Raw genomic sequence first — 21,440 nt, forward strand, 5'->3', positions numbered from 1 at the left:
AGGTTGAGGAGCAAGAGAATACCTCGAGAAGACAGAACCTGCGAATAGTGGGCCTGCCTGAAGGAGTGGAAGGTGTGAGTGCCACGAGGTACGTCTCGAGGATGCTGGCGGGAATGGTGGCAGAAGTGGTGCTAGATAAGGCACCTGAAGTGGACCGAGCGCATAGGTCTCTGAGGTAAAAGCCTAGAGTGGGGAGCTGCCGCGGGCGGTGATCGTGAGACTCCATAAATTTGTGGAGAAAGAGAAAATTCTACGGTGGGCCAGGGAGAAGCGTAGCTGCGACTGGGAGCGAAATAGCGCCCGGATTAATCAGGACATCGGAGTTGAGTTGGCAAAACGGCGGCAGGTTTCAACAAGGCCAAGGCGGTGCTGTACCGGCGGAATTATGGGTGATGTTCGGAGGCCGGGAGTATTATTTCGAGACCCCAGAAGCGGCCAAAGACTTCATTAAGGAGCATAAACTGGGGGAGAACTGAGTGGACAATGCTTGGTAACCGGGATGCTGGCACTATGTAATGGTCGGGAGCATGTTTGAAGTGGGTGTAGGGATTGGGGGATTTTTGCCTTTTTTGGTGGGGGGAGGTTTCTATTCAGTGTTGAGATTGTAAGGAGTTGTAGGGGTGAAAGGTTTATGTGGGGATGGTGTTCCCATCCCCCCTCCTGTTTTATGGGATTGTTTGTGTTTAACATCTGTTTGTTTGCTTTTGGAGAAGGCTACCTGGAGTTCAGGAGAAGTCCTTGTTTGGGTGGGGGAGGGTAAGGCTAGCAGGAGGCCTTCTTCTTTGAGCTGAGGAGTGTGGGGGGGGGGGGGGGAAAGAGGGAGGGGGTGGTCGTTAGGATGTGCCTTTGGGAAGGGGCAGCCACGCTAGCAGGTTATGCTGGTGAACGGAAGCGAGGTGGTGGGGGAGAAGGCCAAGAAGGGTGGCCGGGGGGAGGGGGGAAAGGGGAAGTGGGGGAGAAGAAGGGGAAGGGTAAAAGCGAGGGGGGGGGGGTTTCTGCGACGCGGCAGGGGGTGAGGGATGACATGGTCAAGGGCGAAGAAAGGGGCCATCTGGGATGGGCTAGGTACAGAGTGGAATTAAAGGGGCAGGAGTTAAGTGGGGAAGATAACTGACGGTAGAGCGGATTGGAGGCGCAAGCCTCCGGTAAGGTTGGTAACGTGGAATGTCCGGGGACTGAATGGGTCGATTAAAAGGTTGTGGGTGTTCGCGCACCTCAGGAGCTTGAAAGCGGGTTGTCTTTTTGCAGGAGACACACCTCAGTGTGAAGGACCAGGTTAGGTTAAGGAAGGGGTGGGTCGGGCAGGTTTTTCACTCGGGGCTTGATTTGAAATCGAGGGGTGTGGCGATTTTAATGAGCAAAAAAATGGGATTCGTGAGTGCGAAGGAGGTGAGGGATCCAGGTGGGAGATATGGGATTGTGAGAGGGGTATTGGAAGGGGCACCGGTAGTGTTGGTAAATGTGTATGCCCCAAACTGGGATGATGTGGGGGTTTATGAGGGGGTTGCTGGCAGCAATCCCGGATTTGGCCACATACCAGTTGATCGTGGGAGGAGATTTTAACTGTGTCCTGGGGCCGAGGGTGGATAGATCAAGCCCCAGGTCGATGGGTAGGGTACGAATGGCAAGGGAGCTGAGGGGGTTTATGGAGAGGATGGGTATGGTGGATCCATGGCACTTTCAGAACCCAGGGGGAAGGGAGTATTCCTTCTTTTCACACGTCTATAAGGTGTCTTCGAGGATTGATTACTTTGTAGTGAGTCGGGAGATTTTGGTTGGGGTGGAGGGGGCAGAGTATGCGGGGATAGTTATCTCGGACCATGCACCCCACTGGCTGGATATTCGGTTCAGTACGGGACGAGAACAGAGGCCGGGGTGGAGGTTTGACTTGGGGTTGTTGGCAGGTGGAGGATTTTGTGATAAGGTGCGGTTGACGATTAGGGATTATGTGGAGTTCAATCAGAATGGGGGGCAGTCGGCGGGCATTTTTTGGGAAGCACTGAAGGCAGTGGTCCGGGGAGAAATGATCTCATTTACGGTTCGTGCGAATAAGGAAAGGAGGGCGGAACATGACCGTCTAGTGAGTGAGATAGTGGAGGTGGATAGGGAATATTCGAGGGTGCCCACCGTGGAGGGATTGGCGAGGAGGAAAAAGTTGCTGGGGTAATTTGACAGGCTGACAACGGGGAGGGCGGTAGGGCAACTGCGTAGGGCAAGAGGGGTGCAATGCGAGTATGGGAAGAAGGCGAGCCGCATGCTGGCGCACCAGCTGCGGAGGCAGGCTGCGTCCAGGGAAATATAAAGATCTGGACTGGGGCTGGGATGTGGTGTCAGAGCCAGGGAAGATAAATGAGGCATTTAGAGAGTATTACCAGGGACTTTATGAGGCAGACCCAGGAGAGGAGGGGGACATGGGGTGGTTCCTGGACGAGCTGGAATTTCCCCAGGTGTTGGAAGCAAAGAGGCAGGCGTTGTAGGAGCCCCTGGGGCTGAAGGATGGTGCTGGATAGTATCAGGGGTATGAAGTCGGGGATGGCCCCGGGGCCGGATGGGTACCCGGCAGAATTTTATCCGGAATTTGCGGCGGACCTGGGACCACATCTGTTGGGGGCACTGGAGAAGGGGGAGTTGCCGGAGATGATGAAGCAGGCAGTAATCACACTAATCCCCAAAAAAGGGAAGGATCCGGTGGAATTTCAGTCGTATAGATCCATATCACTATTGAACACAGATGTGAAAGTATTGGCTAAATAGTTGGCGGGGAGGATGGAGGACTGTGTCCCGGAGGTGGTTGCAGAGATCAAACAGGCTTTGTGAAGGGCAGGCAGCTCGCGAGTAATATAAGACGGCTGTTGAATGTGGTGATGAATCCGTTGAGAGCTCTGGTACCGGAGGTGGTGGTGTCCATGGACGCGGAGAAAGCATTTGATTGGGTGGAATGGCGGTACTTGTTCGAAGTTTTGGGAAGGTTTGGGTTTGGGCCGAGATTTGTGGCATGTGTGTGGTTGCTGTATGTGGCGCCAAGAGTGAGGGTGAGGACGAATTATATGAGCTCACAAAACTTTTAACTTACACAGGGGTATGAGGCAGGGGTGGCCGCTGTCGCCACTGCTGTTTGCGCTGGCCATAGAGCCATTGGCGATGGCTCTCAGGGGGTCGGCAGAGTGGCAGGGGATAATGAGGGGACATAGGGAGCTCTATGCCGATGACCTTTTGCTGTATGTTTCGGATCCGTTGGAGAGTATGGGAAGGATTATGGGCCTGTTGGGGAGGTTTGGAGGGTTCTCGGGATACAAGCTGAATGTAGGGAAAAGTGAGGTATTCCCGGTAAATGAGCTGGCACAGCGGGCTAATTTAGGGGGAGGATGACATTTACGGTAGCGAGGGATAGGTTTTGGTACTTGGGGATTCAGGTAGCGAGAGAAAGGACAGGGCTCCACAAGTGGAACTTAACGAAGCTGCTGGAGGAGGCCAGGAAGGATCTTACCAAGTGGTGAAAATGAATATTCTGTCGAGATTCTTGTTTATCTTTCAGGCTCTTCCGATCTTTATACCAAAGGCCTTTTTTCGGAAAGTGGACACAATCATCTCTGACTTTGTATGGGCGGGGAAAGTGCCGAGGGTGGGGAGGACCCTGCTACAGAGGCAGAGGCGTTGCCAAACTTGCTTCATTATTATTGGGTGGCGAATGTGGACAAGGTGCGGCAGTGGTGGGAAGGAGAAGGGGTAGAGGGGGATAGGATGGTGGAGGAATCTTGTAAGGGGTCTAGTTTGAGGGCTATGGTGACGGCAGCATTGCCAAAGGCTCCGAGTAGGTATTCAGGGAGCTCAGTGGTGCAGTCCACGGTGAAGATATGGAATCAGGCATTTTAGGGTGGAAGGGATGTCGGTGCTATCGCCGCTGTGCGAGAATCATGGATTTGAGCCAGGGGGGAATGGATAGTGTATACAGGAGGTGGAGGGAAGTGGGGCTAGTCAAGGTGAGGGATTTGGATTTGGAGGAAGGGTTCGCCAGTCTGGAGGAGCTAAGGGAGAGGGTATAGCTGCCGAGGAGTAGTGAGTTCAGGTATCTACAGGTTAGGGACTTTGCACGAAAGGTCTGGAAGGGGTTCCCTAGATGCCGGGATACACCCTGCTGGATCAACTGCTGCTTCCGGATGTGGAAGTGGAGGGAAGAATTGGAGATATATATAAGTGGCTGGGGGAGCAGGGAGGCGAGCAGGTGGTGAAAATCAAGGAGAAATGGGAAGCGGAGTTGGGAATGGGGATCAATTGGGGATCAAGTGAGGCACTGCGAAGGGTAAACGGGACCTCCTCTTGAGCAAGGATGAGCCTGATACAGTTTAAATGGTGCACAGGGTGCATATGACTCGGGCGAGAATGAGTGGGTTCTTTCAGGGGGTAGCAGATGAGTGTGAGAGGTGTGGGCGGGGGCCAGTGAATCATGCGCACATGTTTTGGGGTTGTGAAAAATTGGGAAGATTCTGGGTGGGAGTGTTCGCAGTCTTAGCCAGGATAGTGGAGGAGGGAGTGGACCCGGACCCGGTGGCGATATTTGGGGTTTCAGAGAAGCCTGAGCTCATGGAGAGAAGGAAGGCTGATGTCTTGGCCTTTGCCTCTGTGATTGCACGGCGACAAAATTTACTGAAGTTGCGGTCGACATCGCCACCGGGGCTAGCAGCACGGTTGGGTGACCTGTAGGACTTCCTGCGGTTAGAAAAGATAAAGTTGGGGAATTTGAGAAAAGGTGGGGGATGTTTGTGACTGTGTTTGAGGAGCTGTTCGTCGCAGGTGGGTGGGGGGGTGGGGAGATGGGTGATGGGGGGTGAAAAAGGAGAGAAATCTGTACAAACTGTATGGTTGATAGTTGGGAAGAATGTTTCCCAGTGTGTTTATTTGCTATAACCTACTTTGATGCAAGTTTGAATAAAATGCGTTTAAAAAAAGTGTGGGCTTAAATGGGGTGCTCTTTCCAAGAGCTGGTGCAGACTTGATGGGCCGAATGGCCTCCTTCTGCACTCCAAATTCTATGATTCCATGATGATTAACAAATCACCCCATAAGGATACTGGTCTTAGCTCTGTTCAGGTATAGACCATCTGGCCTGTACAGATGCCACCTCCCAAAGAACTCAAAAGCCCTTCCCTCCTGTACCATCTCCCAGCCATGCATTCATCTGTCCTAACTTCCCATTTCTTTTTTTTTCTCACTTTTGTTGTTTTTTTAATGATAGAGCCTTGTAGTACAAATAGAGTTTAGACTCTTGGACTCCTGAAGGCCACTCCTACCGAAGGCTGTGTGACCTGCAGATTGGACAAGCTGCCAAAGTCCAGCAGCTTCAGCATCTCCTTGGTATCTGGGTCCACTTCAATCATCTCCTGATCCAGAGCAGAAACCTCTGGGACATAGTTATCCCTCCTCTCCCGCTCTTCTTCCTGCATTTTGATGGGAGATGGCTCTGACAGGCCCACCCTGAATTTGCTTCATTAAGTGTGTCACATACCCGTCAATTTTGTTGACGTTTCTTGCTGGGGATGATGACAATCTTCTCGCAGACCCTCTTGGTGCTGTGGAAGTCATTGCCGAGGTGTGTGTAATACTTTTCGGTGATCACTCGGGCGGCTTTTTTTACCGTGTTAGTCCTGACACGACCCATCTTGGATGCTGACCCAGACCTAACTTCCCATTTCTATACTCACTGTGTACGGTAATCTGGAAATTATCCCCTTTGACATCCTGCTCGCTAATGTCTTTCCTCGTTCCCTAAAATCTGCCTGCAGGTCTTTGTCCCACTTTCTAATTATGTTGTTAGTACAGGTATGGCCATGGCAGTTGGCTGTTCACCATCTCCACTAAAAACTTTGTAGCAATTCAGGGACATCCTTGACCCCAACATCAGGGGTGTAACTCCTTGATGATGCTATGGGCATGATAGAGTAGACAGGAAGAAACCTTCCCGCTTGGTGAAGGGATCAATGACCAGGGGGCAGGAGGTTTAGGTGGGATGTGAGGAAAAGTTTTTTCACACAGGTGGTGGGAGTCTGGAACTCACTGCCTGAAGGGGTGGTGGAAACAGAGGCCCTCAGAACATTTAGTTGTATTTAGATGCGCATTTGTGATGCCATGACATACAAGGCTGTGGACCAAGTGCTGGTGAATGACTGGTGCAGACTGCTGTTGACCTCTTCGACTCTTAACATACCATTCTGGATTCATATCTGCACCACAGAAAAGCCTGCCTGTTCTCCTAACAATCGAATCCTGATCATTGTAGATTTCCAAATCATCCTCTTGCTTTTGCAGACAGCTAAACCAGCCATGGTGCTATGGATTTGGCTCCGGCTGCATTCCCCAGAGGAACCTGCACTCATAATTATTCAGAATTGAACATTGGTTGGAAAGCGAGATGCACTTAGGGAATCCCTCTATCACCTGCCGGATCAAATTTGTCGGCAAATTGCTATTTGGTATTACAAGCAAAAATGTCACAACAGACATTCATATCATGAGCAAATAATGCAGCTTTATATTAATGAAGTTAAATATAACATAAAACAAACATTAAATATGAATGGAAAACTATTTTCTATGGGGAATGACTCAACAGTTTGTGAAAATCATTCATAGAAGCTTAATGGGACAATTTTGGAATTTCTGGTGCACAGAATACTCACCACTACTCCAAATTGCTCGGGTTCAGACAAGCTATTGTAATCATTCTTAAAACGTGCCAAGGTAAGCACCTGCTCTTGTTCTGGTAAGTGGCTCACCAAGTTCTGTTGACATATCAAAGAGCTAGAATAAGGCATGTTTTAACAATCACACTTTAATGCATACACTTCATCTGATATTTTGCACTTTTTTCATAAACGTTTCATACATAGGAATCAAATCATGGGAAAATCCAGAAAGGTGAGCCAATGATTTATTAAAATATGTCAATACAGTTGCAATGACAATGCTTACTGTAAATTCAGTAGAGTGTGGCGCCATAGAATTTATAATAAACAAATCAAACATCTGTAATAATTGAATTAATGTAATTATACCAGTTCAAAAATACAAGAAACCAACAACAATTTCACCTTTGACATGAGACTAAGCAGAATCAGTGCACGGAGATGCCTCAATCTACAACACAAAATTGTATTCAGCATATTTAGCGGCTTGCTCAAGCAGAGGAGCATTTCTAGGAACTTAATCAGGCAGCATTGCAAACATACTTGAAAAAAGGAGAATCGGGGGCCATTCTGGCAGCAGAGAAGAACTGAAGCCCCATATATGGTAAGCAGTATCATTGGGGAAATAATATTTGTAGCCAACAAACAACTACATGCAACTTCAGCGTGGAAAAATTGTGCTTGTCATATGCTGAATTGACAGTATAAATTTGATAAATAAATGAATAATGTATATATAACAAAAACTACTAAAGGGAAAAATCTTCTTGTACAGTTTATCTGGAACTGATGGTTCATCAACAACTACTGAATGTTTAATTGAAGTGAAAATGTTGTGTTAACCACCAATCAAGTGTGGTCCCTGTGAATCAATAACAATTCTCTTTATTAGTGAACAGATGCTTTAATTTCAAGTTAAAAATCTGTTTTGTATATGATGCCAACAGTTAGATTTCATTCATGGGTCATGGTATGGGCAAAGGCTAAAGATATTCATGACACAGCAGAGGCCTTGGAGCATTCCAGGACAAAATAATGGTTGATTTGAGTTTCATTTTTGTTTGCAAATATGATATTGTTGAGGTCAGATTTAGAAAGAAGGTTTTTGGACAAAAGGTACCCATTGGCTTAGATGCCTGTATAAGAGGCAATTTGTAGGAATAAATAGCGTATAAACTATGCGTGTGATTTTCTAACCAAGAATTACTGATAACAGTTTAGGATAGACATACAATTAAAAGAAGTTACACAAAATGGCTGTTAGCTGAGTCAGCAATACTAAAGACACAAAATGGCCTTTAGCTGAATTAGCCACATTCCTGAACAACCATTAGCTGGGTTAAGTTGCAAACTGGTATAAACAACATAATTTAATTACAGACAGCAGAGTTAGTCAGGGAGACAAGAATGATTGATATCAAGGCATTGAATGGGAAACATACATGGGAGATTCTAGGGAGTACTTCACCAACAAGTGGTAACAGCTCCACAGGACAAAGAGCATTATGTATCCTCGCCAGCCCAAGGTCTCCAGGTGCAGGCAGGACAGTTAGTATGAGTGACTTCTTCATGAAGTTAGGGGCTGCTAAGGTACCAACCCACTTTACGTAATGTCAAATTTAATTGGATATATAACTAATGTATGTAATGTGTAACCAATATTATTGGACAAGGTCCAGCTGAAATGGGCTGTGTAGTTGTTTTGAAAAATGTATAAGAATGGATGTTTTCCTTTGATCGGTGGAGAGACGGTCTGGGACTTTAACAGACGCCATCTACAGCCGGCGAAATAAACCTTTTGATGCGAGAAGCAGCAGCCCTGAGCGTTGAGTGATTTCTTTGAGGTCCTCTCCCGCTAACAATATTAATTCAGAAAATACTGTCCAACATAATTTTGCAATGCACAACATTGAAATAAATAATCCTTTATTCGATTAATGCAACCTTCTGCTTTCAGTTTAATTTACATAACTTTTTTGCTAGTGAGGTAGCTACATTGAAAAGTTATTGTTTTTATATTTATAACTGATCAATACATAGCTCATACATGCAGTGCGTTTTTAAAAATAATTTCCAATATTTGTGCTTTGGCACAAACTCTAATAGACTAAAAGTTAATAATATTTATGAAAATGTGACAGGTTAATAATGACTGATATATTGCATTACATTTTCAATTGCCAACCTGCCTCTGGCATTACTCTTTTTTTTTCTTTTTCAGGGGAGAGCGCGAACGCAGTCCCCCACTACCACAAATTTTGCAGTCAAGTATCCCGCATTTGGGGACATCGCAGGCGTCAGCACACCCGAAGTGCAATGGGCTAGCCTCGTCCTGGGCGAACCATCTTTTTGATCATGGTTTCACCCCTGCCAGGTAAGTATTCTGGCGTTACTCTTATAAGCTGCTCCATACATTAAGACGTTTTACCACATAATTACTATAACTGTGACTAAATTAACAATATTGTTACTCGCTAACAAACTTTTTCAATTCTTTTAACAGACCCAGTATACATTAATTTCAAGAAAAATATGAAGAGATGCAATATTTTTCTCGTATAGTTTCAAAAGTATACCAACTTTCATAAAACCAAAAGTCTATTAAAAGTAATGCTTTGCATAAATGATCAGTGTTAGAATCAAACATGTCATAGGTAACGTGAAATTATGCTCCGAAGGCAAAGTTAAAACTGAACTCAGGAAATATTGAAGAAGACTTAAAAGAAATACCTGGATTATAGATTCAGTCAATTGTTCTTCATCCACTTCCAAAATAATCGTTTTGATTTCCTCATAAGGCATCCGAAAAGATCCAAGAAAGATGGCTACAGAAACAATTGTTGGAAGTGTCAAAGATATGTGCTTTGTTATTTTGAAACAGACTTTAAATTATGAGGTGATTAAGCATCATGCAGGCTCACACTTACAGAGGTTCTGTGCTGTCTTTGGATCTAAAACTTTAAGTTCTTTAATTCTCTTCTTGATATCTTTTTTCTCTTCATATTCCTCATCTTTTTTGCCTGCAAGATACAGATTAGTGTTTTTTTAATTCTTAAATTTCAAAAATACGAGTTCCACTATTTTGTTTGTAGTGCACATCACCAAACTACAAATGGGTTTATATTATACTGAAATAGATGCCAACAAATGTTTCAAAAAACACAAAAGTTATGACTCAAGTATGTTTCCCTTCTATCTGAAAATCGAGTTACTGGAAGGAGGAATAGCACATTCAAAATTAATTAAACTAATGATTACTTACTTTGTACAAAAAAAATAATCAAATTATTAGAAAGCAGGCTAAAATCATATTGTTAGGTAGAAATGTAGCAAAAAAAAGTCCAGAATAAATAAAACACAAAACAGTTCTTTAAATGGGGCAGATACTGGATCAACAAAAACTAACACTTTGTGATACTATTGAAGTGGGAAATGGTTCAAAAGGGCACTTGGCACAGAAGATGGCTACCTGACACACAAGATGGAGACACAGAGAATAAAGCAGACATAACTGATGCCTGGAGCCCAGCGGGGTGCCAGTGGGACAGATAGGAACAGATCCAGGACAAAGGGAGCCAGACAGGAAGATTAAGAAATACATAAATGCGGGACACCACTTGAATAAAGCTGACTTCAGCCAAGGTGTACACAATGATATGCTAATACAAAGGTCTTGGGCCATTTCCTAAAACAAAGGGACAATCGATACTACCTTCCTGCCGCTGCCTGTAACCTGTTAAACCTCTCTGACTGTGGCCATGTGTAAATGGCAAAATGCTTACAAATAGCGATGTACAATCAATAAAATGTTTAAAGATAACAAGGTGCTAATTGTTTTGTATCTGGGCTCTTTGTGAACCCAAAGTATAAAATGAATGACTGCCATTCAAACCGGGAGAAAGGCTGGCTACTATACCGCGGGGTACATACGCTTTCTCCCGAAGCTTTGTGTAACAATAAAACTGCATTTATCTGATCACAGCAAGTCTAACTCTTCAAGTGGTTGACTTTTCCCACAACACTATAAAAGTTGCTGGGAAGTACACCAAGGCATTGTCAAATATGTTTCTTATTCTTTCAGAGGTTGTGGGTGTCACTGGCAAGGCCAGCATTTGTTACTCATCCATAATTGCCCTTAAGGTGTGGTGGTGGTGAGCCGCCTTCTTGAACCACTGCAGTTCAACCAGCGCAGATACGCCAACAATACTGTCAGGGAGGGCGGCATGTGGCGCAGTGATTAGCACTGGGACTGCGGCGCTGAGGACGCAGGTAGACTCCCGGCCCTGGGTCACTGTCCGTGTGGAGTTTGAACATTCTCCTCATGTCTGCATGGGTTTCACCCCCACAACCCAAAGATGTGCAGGTTAGGTGGATTGGCCACACTAAATTGCCCCTTAATTTGAAAAAGAAATAATTGGGCACTCTAAATTTTTTTTAAAAACAATACTGTCAGGAAGGAAGGGAGTTCCAGGGTTTTGATCCAGCAATAATGAAGGAACAGTGATTTAGTGCTCAGTGAGGGTGATGTGTGGGTGTTCCCATGTGTCTGCTGCCCTTGTCCTTCTAAGTGGTCGAGGCTGAAGTTTGAAAGGTGCTATCGAAGGATCTGCAATGCATCCTTGTCATAGCGCAGACCATGGGTGGCACGGTGGTTTGCACTGCTGTCTCACAGCGACTAGGTCCCAGGTTCGATCCCGGCCCTGGGTCAATGTCCGTGTGGAGTTTGCACATTCTCCCCGTGTCTGTGTGGTTATCATCCCACAACCCAAATGATGTGCAGGGTAGGTGGATTGGCCACACTAAAGGTTGCCCCTTAATTGGGAAAAAAAAAGTGGTAGCGCAGCCCAGTTAAGGTGGCGGGCTCCAGGGACCATGTGACCAGCTCGGGCTAATCTCACAGGAACCCTGGCCAAAAAGGAATTTGCCCTGGGAGCATAGACCAGGGAGCCAAAGCGTTAAGACCTATTGTTCTGTACCCGTCACTTAACTGCCTTTGCCTTTCATCAAGAAACCCCTCTGTTAACTACTGAGAGCCTCCAGTGTATGGCTCGAGCTGCCACAATCCTGTATATGGAACACATTGCTGTCAGTGGTGGATGAGTTGCCAACCAAATGGGCTGTTTTGTCTTGGATGGTGTTGAGCTTCTTTACTGCTGTTGGAGTTGCACTCGTCCAGCCAAGTGGAGAGTATTCCATTGCACTCCTGACGTGTGCATTGTACATGGTGAACAGACAAGGAGGAGGTTTAGGAGATGAGTTACTTGTTTCAGAATTCCCAGCCTTGGACCTATTCTAGTGGTGGCAGTGTTTATATGGCTAGTCCAGTTCAGTTTCTGGTCAATGGTAACCCCCAGATATTGATATTAGGGAATTCAGCAATGGTAATACCATTAAATGTCATGGGACGATGGTTAGATTCTTTCTTATTGAAGATGGGCATTGTCTGCCACTTATGTAGTGTAAATGTTACTTGCCAGTCCTCATCCCAAGCCTAAATGCCGTTTGGGTCTTGTTACATATGGACACAAATGCTTCAGTATCTGAGGAGTTGCAATTGGTACTGAACATTGATAGCAGGAATGTCATTGGTGAAGCAGCTGGACATGGTTGGGTCTCGGGCACTAATCTGAGGAACTCCTGCAGCAATGTCCTGGGACAGAGATGTTAGGCCTCAAATAACCACAACCATCTTGGTCTGCGAGCTATGATTCCAATCAGTGGAAAGTTTTCCCCCCATGATTTGCATTGACTTCAGCCGGGATTTTGTCAACAGCATGTTAGTCCCGACTTCGTAACAGGACTGTGTGAACTTCTGCTTCCTCTCCTTTTTGTGATTATAATAAAATTCAAAGTGCCAAGGGAACGCATGTGAATGTGCAATTTAGCAGTAGGAAGAGCTTTTCAGTGGTTACAACTGCCATCAGCTGAAAATTAACTATCTGCTATTAACTAACAGCCGAGTGAGGAGCCTCCTGTTTAAACAGGGAGGATGTACATTCTTTCCAAGATGTTCCACTGGCTGAGAATAGCATAATCTTTGCAGAAATATTTTACTCTCAAGACAAACCTGCCCCACAGTTCAGCCATGCTTCCCTGCAGGATCTCCTTGACGCCGTCAGGGAAAGATGGGAAGTCCTCTTTCTTAAAAATGGCATCAAGAGGCCATCCCACCAGGCAAAGACAGCCCCGAAAGTGCCTGTGTCGCTCCTTCAACAGGAGTCTCTAGTGTGGTCACAAGAATGTTTATGTGCAAGTTGGCAGCTATGCCAGAAGATGAATGCATGATCAGCCTTATTGCAACATGGCAATTGAGGTCAAAAAGCTTGGTAGTTTGCCTTTGGTGTGCACTTGGATGCAATGTTCAAGAGGCAGGCCCATATTTGTGATTGGGATGTATGCAGACAAGGGAGTTAGGAGTTACTTGACATGTTACTAACTTTGCACTTTGTCATACAGGACAAGCAGACCCACAGTGCCAGGGAGAGGAGATGCACAGGAGAAGGAGATCCAGACCTGAGGCTCCTTTCAGCCACCGAGGAGGAGGCGATGGAGATTACAGTGAAGGAGGGAGTGTGATCGGTGGCAGACGGCGAGGCTGGACCTGCCAGAAGTGAGGAGGGTGAGGCGACCATCCTGCTGTTGGAAAATGGGCACATGGAATGAATGTGTTAAAATGTGAAGGGCTCAAACTGTGATGATTCTTAATCCAATTCTTTTTGCTGTACAGGTCATCTCCATCCTAGGACCAGACGTCACCAGACTCCCCAACTAGGAATGAAGCAGCCATTTCCCCAGAAGATGCATTGTCATCTGCCTCTTCACCCATCTCCTCCAGCACAGTTACACGTTACACCCCACAGTCCACAAAGGGGTCACGTATAGATTCAAGGGAACAATCTGGTGAACACACCACAGGCACATTCCAGCAACTGAGGGTGAATGGGACAGCTGGGTTCCCAAACGATCGGAAGACTGCTGGGACCAGACACCTGCTGAGTCCGGGCCTCTCTGGATGTGGCCACAAGAACCCTGCTAGACATACAGCAGAAGCTAGGGGAACATAAGGTTGAGGCATGAGCACATGGCTAATTCAGGAAAGAATGGCAACTGCCAGAGAGAGCCAGGTCGAGTATTTGATCCATTTGCGCTCTGACCTACATTCCATTGATCTAGTCATGCGGTCAGTGCAGCAGTGGGGAAGGTGCCAACAAGGCACCTGAAACTCCCGTCAGGAGCCCCCTGCTATCAGGGAGACAAGGAGGTGCCATCATGCATGCACATGGAGGAACATGTGGCAACAGCACCAGGGCCTTTATCTTAGGACAACCCAGAGTTAGCTGTGTTTCCTCATTCCCCTCCACCATTGACCCCAACAGCTTCAGAAAGCAAGGCGGGAAGGGATGCCCCTGCACTAATGCAGGATACTTCAGTAGGCTGGAGCCCTCATGGCCCCACACTTCCAGAGGACACCGACCACCTTGAACACTGCCTCTAGCTCACCTTTTGATCTCAGGGTAGCACTTAGACCATAGTGGGGGGAAAAAACTGAAAAGGGTGGCCTAGGCGAATTTTCAATTTTTCTGGCATCGCCTCTGCCATCTGGAGATAGTTTGATCGTGTCCTCTTGCTGTGTTGATTCGCTAGTGGCAATCTTTGATGATGCCTTCCCTGGATATCTGTATCCAGACAGCCCCCTCTCAGGTTCTGCCTGCTGATGTGGCCTCTCTGTTTTTAGACAGAAAGAGCTCTCCTTCTTTGCATTCTCTCCTTCTGCTTTTGAGGTCGCAGGAAAATCGGGTGAAAGAGACCTATGTTTATAGCAGTAATTGCACTGTGAAAAGAGGGCAGCCATAGATACGACAGCAATTATGCATAACGTGAACTCCACCCAACAAAAACCCTTCTCCCATTTCAATCTGCTTTCCTTGCATACGAACGTACTTTTACAACGAGCCACAGGCAATGGTGTGAGTCACATTACAAACCCGATCCTTTACCTTCTACCCCTCCCATTATCCAAACACTTGCTCCAATCATCATTTACCCACCCAATTTAACTTTTCCTCCACCCCTTCCATCTCTGTTGCCCTGGAGTCTATCTGCATTTTCCCACACATGCAGTTTCTCCCCGGTGTCTCCACCTGTGTCCTTCCCAATCCCCACTTTGGCCCTGGATTCTCCGGTTATCCTCCTCTATGATTTTCATCACATCCGTAACCCTCCATGAGGCCTTCCAATATCCGAACAGGACTCTGGACCTGCCCCGGTATGGAGTATAACATTCCCTATGGGCTGTGACTGTTCCCTCTGCCACCCAGCACTTTAGTTCGACCCTACCATCGACAGCACCAACCCCGCCCTTTAGGCCTTTCATCCATCTTTCAATCCCTGCATGAACCATCACCCACGTCCTCTTATAGGCCCACCACTCCCAAGATGCAAAACTGCATCTCCCTGCACCCAAACACCAATCTTTCAACACCCTGTGTCACAGAGGTCAACACGGAAGCCTGCTTACCTTTGTCACAACTGCATAAAGCTGACTGCTGCATGTTATCTTTATATTATCGTGAACTGAATGCCATGAGATTCTCATGTGCTGCAGACACTATCCCTAAGATTTTATTGAAAACTGTTCCAAGTCACAAACAAACCCCTGTCTTTGTCACAGCTTCTCAACCCGCTTTCAGGAAATCAATATTTTTCACCCTACCTAATCACCTGTTTCCCAGTTTTGTGTGCTCCATAAAGATTCCCGCTTCGATTTTGCCAAGGTTTCCTAATGCCATACTTGGTCAAATGCAGCAATTACTCTCACCTCAAGTTCAGCTCTTTTGTCCATGTTTGGACCAAGGCTGTAATGACCTGGAGGACAGACTGCAGAAACTGTACTAAAATTGTGACATATGCAAAGAGAATGGTTGCTATTTCAGCATTTGATATTCACAATAACTGATAGGAATATGACTTGTTTGATGTTGTGCTTCCCATCTTTATTAAACAGTAAGTATAAAAACACATCTATTGATTTATTAACTCTTTGAACACACTGGAAAAAATATCAGTGCCACATAAGTAAATCTGGTACTCAAAAGGAAAATTGAAATTAACATTTATATTAATAAATGGCATGCTAATAGGAAATAAATAGATGACGACTCTGGGTTGGATTCTCCGCCCGTGGGATGTTCCATTTTGCCGGCAGCCCGGGGGTTTTCCGACGGCATGAGGCTGCCCCACAATGGGAAACCCCATTGACCAGTAGGCACAACAGAGCATCCCTCCGGCGCGCTGAAACAGAAATGTGGTGCGGCAGGACGGAGAATCTAGCCCCATACATTTGAGCATATTCAAACTTGTGTAGATCTAGAATTGTTAAAAGACACCCTGGGATGGATTGTCCGAGCCAAAATCACGTTTGGCACGGGGCGGGGGGGGGGGGGGGGAATGGCCGTTTACCCAGAAATCGGGACAGGCGCGCCAGGAGTCTCTCCCATGCGAACTACGTGGTGCGGATAGGGGGCCATTGACAGAGGCCCCCCCCCCCCCGTGACTCTCCGTGCAAAACTGGCCGAGTTCCCGACGGAGTGGTTCTAACCACCTGTCGGCCGCCGGGAACCTCGCGTGGTGGCTGCGGACTCAGTCCGCATCTGCCCTAGGGGGGGGATTGATCACCGGGGGGGGTGGCATAGGCGTCACGGACCCGCGGGCGCGCACGATCTCGGGGGGATGCCTACATTTCTGATGCCGCTTCGCGGTCCCACGGGGCGGCCGCTGCAGGCCATCACCGTGCGCATGCGTGGTCTCCCGACTGGAAGTGTGGCAGCCTGTATCCGCAGCCAGAGCTGCGAGGAGCACTCTGGGGTCCTGCCAGCCCCCTGCAGGTTTCTTAAGGAAAGTCCAGAGTGAAACACCAGCGTTTTTACGCTGGCGTCAGGACATAGCCCCTTTATTGGAGAATCCAGCCCCCTATTCCTGTTGAATTCAGTGAATATCAAATACAACACTACAGCCTTTATCCCCAAAATCTAGAAGTACAGAAAAAAAATCTTTCACCTAAATAATTCCACAGTACATCATTGAATCTGTCTCATCGAGATCAGAAGACTTGTTTAACATTCATTTGTTTTCAGAAGGACATCTTCTTCTGTCAACTTCTCCCATTTTACTTGGGGTCACCCGAATGGTGGTCAATCACCCATTTTCATTTCCACCTGACAGCCACCCATTCCACTCCCTGTCCCAGTGTGTTCAAATCTCCCCCCACATATTTCCATTCTCATTGCCTTCTTCCTGCCAGTGCCATTCCATTATGCAACTGACTACATTTCGTTTCTCTCTGCGCAAAAGGTGACGATACCATTTCAATCTCTTCTCAATTACCTTTTTAGATGCTTCCACGGTATTGACCTGATCCCCTGTTGCTTATTTCCTGATTTTGTCCTTTCTCATTACTTCCCACATCTACTTCAGTATCCTCACCTCATTAGTATCTAGTCATTGTTCCTTTCTTCTTGCTATTGCCCAAGTTTCTGCACTGCATATCTCCCAGACACGGCATCCGGAGGGGCGTCCCATGGACACCGGCAGCCGGAGGGGCGTCCCCAAGACACCAGCAGTCGGAGGGGCATCAGCTGGGGGGGCATCATCTGGACACCGGCAGTGGGAGGGGGGGTCCCGGAGGGGGGGTCCCCCGGACGCTGGCGACCAGAGAGCCATCCCCCTCACCCTTCTTCCATTTCTCAAAATCTTTCAACTTGGCTACTTTACGGCTGCTTGTGCCTAAAAATGGTGCGTGGCTTCACTTCCCCTGACACGGCTACACTGCACAGAAGACTCCCAGCAGCCTGTAGGCTGCACAGTTCTTAGCAGACCTGAATTGGAAGGTCAGGCAAGAAATGTTCAGCTTCCAACTAAGGGAAGTGAAAAGGGGCGGACTGACAATCTGACTGTGATTGCCACTCCATGGAAGACCTTGTTCCAAGCTTTAGACATCTAAACTCGATCTATGTTTATTAATATGTTTAATAGCTGCCGGGATTGCTAGAATAGTGCAAAACTATTAATAACAGAATTGCCTGCTCTAAACATGCCAAATCTAAAATACAAACTAGCCCCAAATTAATTTGGTTGTCAGGAAAAATTTTCAATATCTCTAGCTTCCCGCTTTAATGATCAAACTAGCTTTAAGTCACATAGATTGTCAAAGAAAAAGCAAAATTAAAACCAAGTATACTGTAATATAAACAGGCTACTTCTAATTAATTGTCCAGTTCTTTTGCCCAAGGCTAAAAATGTCCTCTGTTAAAATAGAGCAGCTACAAGTAGATGGTTTTCTTTTGTTCACATAACATGAGACACACAGTACAAATTGCAGTCAGCTTTGTAACCTAATAACTCATCTATCTAGTAGAATGGAAGCAGTTCATTATTCTAATTACAGCAAAGTAAGGAGCATAGGTCTTTAAATAACCAACAGCTCTCTGCAGGCAATTTACTTGATCAAAGATACAATGCTAGAGATTAAAGTTCTTTTGGCAATTCAGATGATTCCAACTGAAAGCATTTGGTTGTGTTTTGCGAATTTCAAACAAAAAATTGGAAGCACAATCTCTAATTGTGGCATTTATCATGTTAAACAGGCCTGGAAACAGTTTTAAAAACAAGGCATAAAACAACTGGAATTTAATAGATCAAATGTCCAAATACTAAGCAATTTCATATTTATGAAGCACAAAGGACTCTAGAGAATTATTTAACTTTTTGTGCACAGACTAAACAATAAACCATTCATATTTAGGAACAGCAAATCAGGCAGGATTTTCCCTCTGGGGCAGGAAACAGAACTTAGGACAGTGTTCAGGTCCCACACCAGCTCCATTAAAAAGTCTGTTTCATAGGGCATCTTTTTAATTGGCCTGGAGACAGGTTTGGTGGCTAATTAGTGAAGTCGGGACCTGTTTTATCGAAACACAGGAGCTATTACTGTTTCACTGCTATACTGTCTGTTTGAAATATAACACCGTGGAAAGTCTCAGGAAAGGCAGACAGCTGGAACCCGGACAGGGTAAGCTCTCAATTCGCTGATGGCGATCTAGAAGTCCTCCTGGAGGGTGTAAGGGAGAGGAAGGAGGTTTGGTTCCTGGAGAGCAGCAAGAGGAGGCTACCTTGAGAGACTAAGCGGGCCTGGTTTGAGCTGACACAGTGAGCAGGGTGCACAGAAACTGGATGAGGTGCAGGAGAAGATTTAATGATTTGATACATTTGGGCAAAGTAAGTGCATCCCCAACTCTCAGGATTAGCCACTGGATATTCACCCTCCAGATGAAACAATAACTCAGGAGGCTCAATGCACACCCTGAGCACAGGAGGGGTGCGTGTACAGGCCACTGTGAAGCAAAGTGCGAGATTCCAGAATGTGTTGCCTGTCCTGGTGCCAGGGTTAGGGATATCTGCTCAGTGCTGGAGAGGAACTTAGAGTGGGAGGGGTGGATCCAGTTGTGGTCCAAGTAATAACATGTGTAGGACAGGGAAAGGTAGTCAGTATGAGGATGTCCACCTGAGGCATGCTCCACAGCGCCTTGGCAAGATCCACCGGAGACTGGGACATGGTCCGCAATAACTGGGACACATACCGGAGTGTCTCGGCAAAGACCACCTGCATCAAGGACATGTCCCCCAGCATCTGGACATGCAGTTGAGGCCCTCAGTCATGGCAGTCACTGACTGAGCAACACCTTGGACACCACCAGTCATATTGCCAGTAATGGGTGAGGTGTGGTGGTGGGTGCCAGGGCTTGCTGGGGCACAGATGCGGTACTGTACTCTGGGGGGGGGTGCCAACTGCTGGTTAGTAGTGGGGGAGGTGGCCGGGGCTGGCAGGTAGGACCACTGACAGGGGGCCGATGTCAACTCACCCGTGCGGCCCGGCGCAGGTCGTTTAGCTTCTTGGGGCGCTGGGTGGCCGCCCTCCGTGTGACACTCCCCGCGCTGTCGCTGCCACTGCCTCCCAGGCGGCACTGGCTTCCATGTGACGGACCCTTCGACCCCCTTGGAGGAATCTGGGCCGGGATTCTCCGAGCCTCCGTGCTGAAATCGCGCTCAGCGCAGGGGCGGAGAATCGAGCCTCAGACACGCGGCGCCGGGACGCGATTCTCCGCGTTCCGGAGAATCTTCGGCAGCCGCGAACGCGCAGGTGGCACGTGTCGGCGGCCGTTGAAAGAGGCCCCCGCGGCAATTCTCCGCCATCGACCGGCTGAGTTCCGGCCGAGTTCCGGCGGTGTGGTTCCAACCTGGTCCACCCGGTGGGAGCTCGGACTCACGGACGTCCTGGTGGGGGGGGGGGGGGGGGGGGGGGGGGGAGATCACACTCCGGGAGAGCGGGGGGCCTCCACGAGGGACGTGGCCACGATTGGGGTCTACCGATCTGCGGGCGCGCGTGATCCGGGGGGGCCTATCTTTTTCCACGCTGGCCCGCTGTGCGGCTCCACCATGTTGCGCGGAGGCCAGTGCGTAAACTACCGCCGCGCGCATGCGCGGCCCCGCGGCCAGAAGTGCGAGGTCCCGTATCGGCAGCAGGAGCTGCACGGCGCACGCCAGGGCCGTTCTCCCTCTTTAAACAGGAGAATCACTCTGGACTTTTTGAAAAAAGTCGGGAGTGATTTGTGCCTGTTTTCCGGCGGGCGTGGAGACATAGCCCCATTTTTGAAGAATCCTGGCCACGGTATTTTTCTGGTTGGCCGGATGTGACAAGTGGTGTGCCACAGGGATCAGTGTTTGAGCTTCGACCTTTTACAATTTATGTAAGTGGCTTGGATAAAGGGACCAATGGATGAGTGGGAGGTGTGTGCTGGTCTGGCTCAGACCCAGTCACCCTCATCCTCACACCAACACATGTTCACCACTCTCAAAGTGGGTGAGAGTGCGTGACGTAATACCCTGAGACTGGGAGTGAGCTGGACATACACACACTCCCCCTTTTGCACTCAAATTATTATTTTCATTAATCCCCTTTTTTATATTCAATGATTAATTTTTTGATTTGACATTGTTTTATTTTTGCTCAGCAAGTGGTTTCTTTTTGTCATGCTCAACCATTTTTTGTGACATTCATATATCTTACCAAAATCTGCTCATCGACCTCGAGTGAGAAAGACATGGAAATGTGCCCCACGCACTGGGAACTCCAGATTTGGTCATATTTGGCTCAAAATGTTAGTTCTGTTTCACTCTCCACAGATACTACCAGACCAGCTGAGTTTTTTGAACACTTTGTTTTTATTACTTTATACAATATAGACTTGGATACATCGGATTATATGGGAAATAACCCAGAACAAGCCATTCAGTTGAACCAGTTCATGTTGGTGTTTATGTTCCACTGGAGCCTCCTCACATCTTTCCTCATATAAATCTAACATCATAACCCTCAATTCATTTCCTTCATTTGCTTGTCTAGCCCTCACTGAAATGCATCCATACGATTTGCTTCAACCACTCCCTCGGGTAGCAAGTTGCACATTCTCACCACCTTTGGCGTAAAGAAGTTCCTTCTGAATTCTCTGTTGGATTTCTTGGTGACTATTGATCACTTTTAGTTATGCTCTTTCCCACAAGAGAAAATATTTGCTCTGCATCCATTTTATCATAACCTTTCCTTTAAAAAATAACAGGATAGTAGGAACAGTGTAAATGGCAAAGGGGGAAAGGAACTCCTGAAATACATACAAGAGGTTTTTTTGTGATCTTTGCATTTCCAGC

General features: G+C 47.1%; 1 protein-coding gene, 1 non-coding gene and 1 pseudogene across 2 annotated transcripts in view; all 3 read right to left on the reverse strand.

The window, feature by feature from the left end:
- LOC140391630 (protein diaphanous homolog 3-like) overlaps window positions 1–21,440 on the reverse strand; it is an 837,607-nt gene that overhangs the window by 320,020 nt on the left and 496,147 nt on the right. Inside the window, exons 18-20 of the mRNA XM_072476316.1 lie at window positions 9,608–9,700; window positions 9,411–9,505; window positions 6,675–6,776 (exon numbers count right to left, since the gene is read on the reverse strand). Of these exons, the coding sequence (XP_072332417.1) occupies window positions 6,675–6,776; window positions 9,411–9,505; window positions 9,608–9,700 (290 nt within the window). The remainder of the gene's footprint in view (window positions 1–6,674; window positions 6,777–9,410; window positions 9,506–9,607; window positions 9,701–21,440) is intronic.
- LOC140391408 (small ribosomal subunit protein eS17-like) lies at window positions 5,244–5,656 on the reverse strand (annotated as a pseudogene).
- Window positions 8,899–9,062, reverse strand: LOC140392186 (U1 spliceosomal RNA). Its single transcript, XR_011935258.1, has one exon. It is a non-coding gene; the product is annotated as a U1 spliceosomal RNA (small nuclear RNA).

The sequence above is a fragment of the Scyliorhinus torazame genome, chromosome 15 (assembly GCF_047496885.1).
Source record: "Scyliorhinus torazame isolate Kashiwa2021f chromosome 15, sScyTor2.1, whole genome shotgun sequence".
In the NCBI taxonomy this organism is placed as follows: domain Eukaryota; kingdom Metazoa; phylum Chordata; class Chondrichthyes; order Carcharhiniformes; family Scyliorhinidae; genus Scyliorhinus; species Scyliorhinus torazame.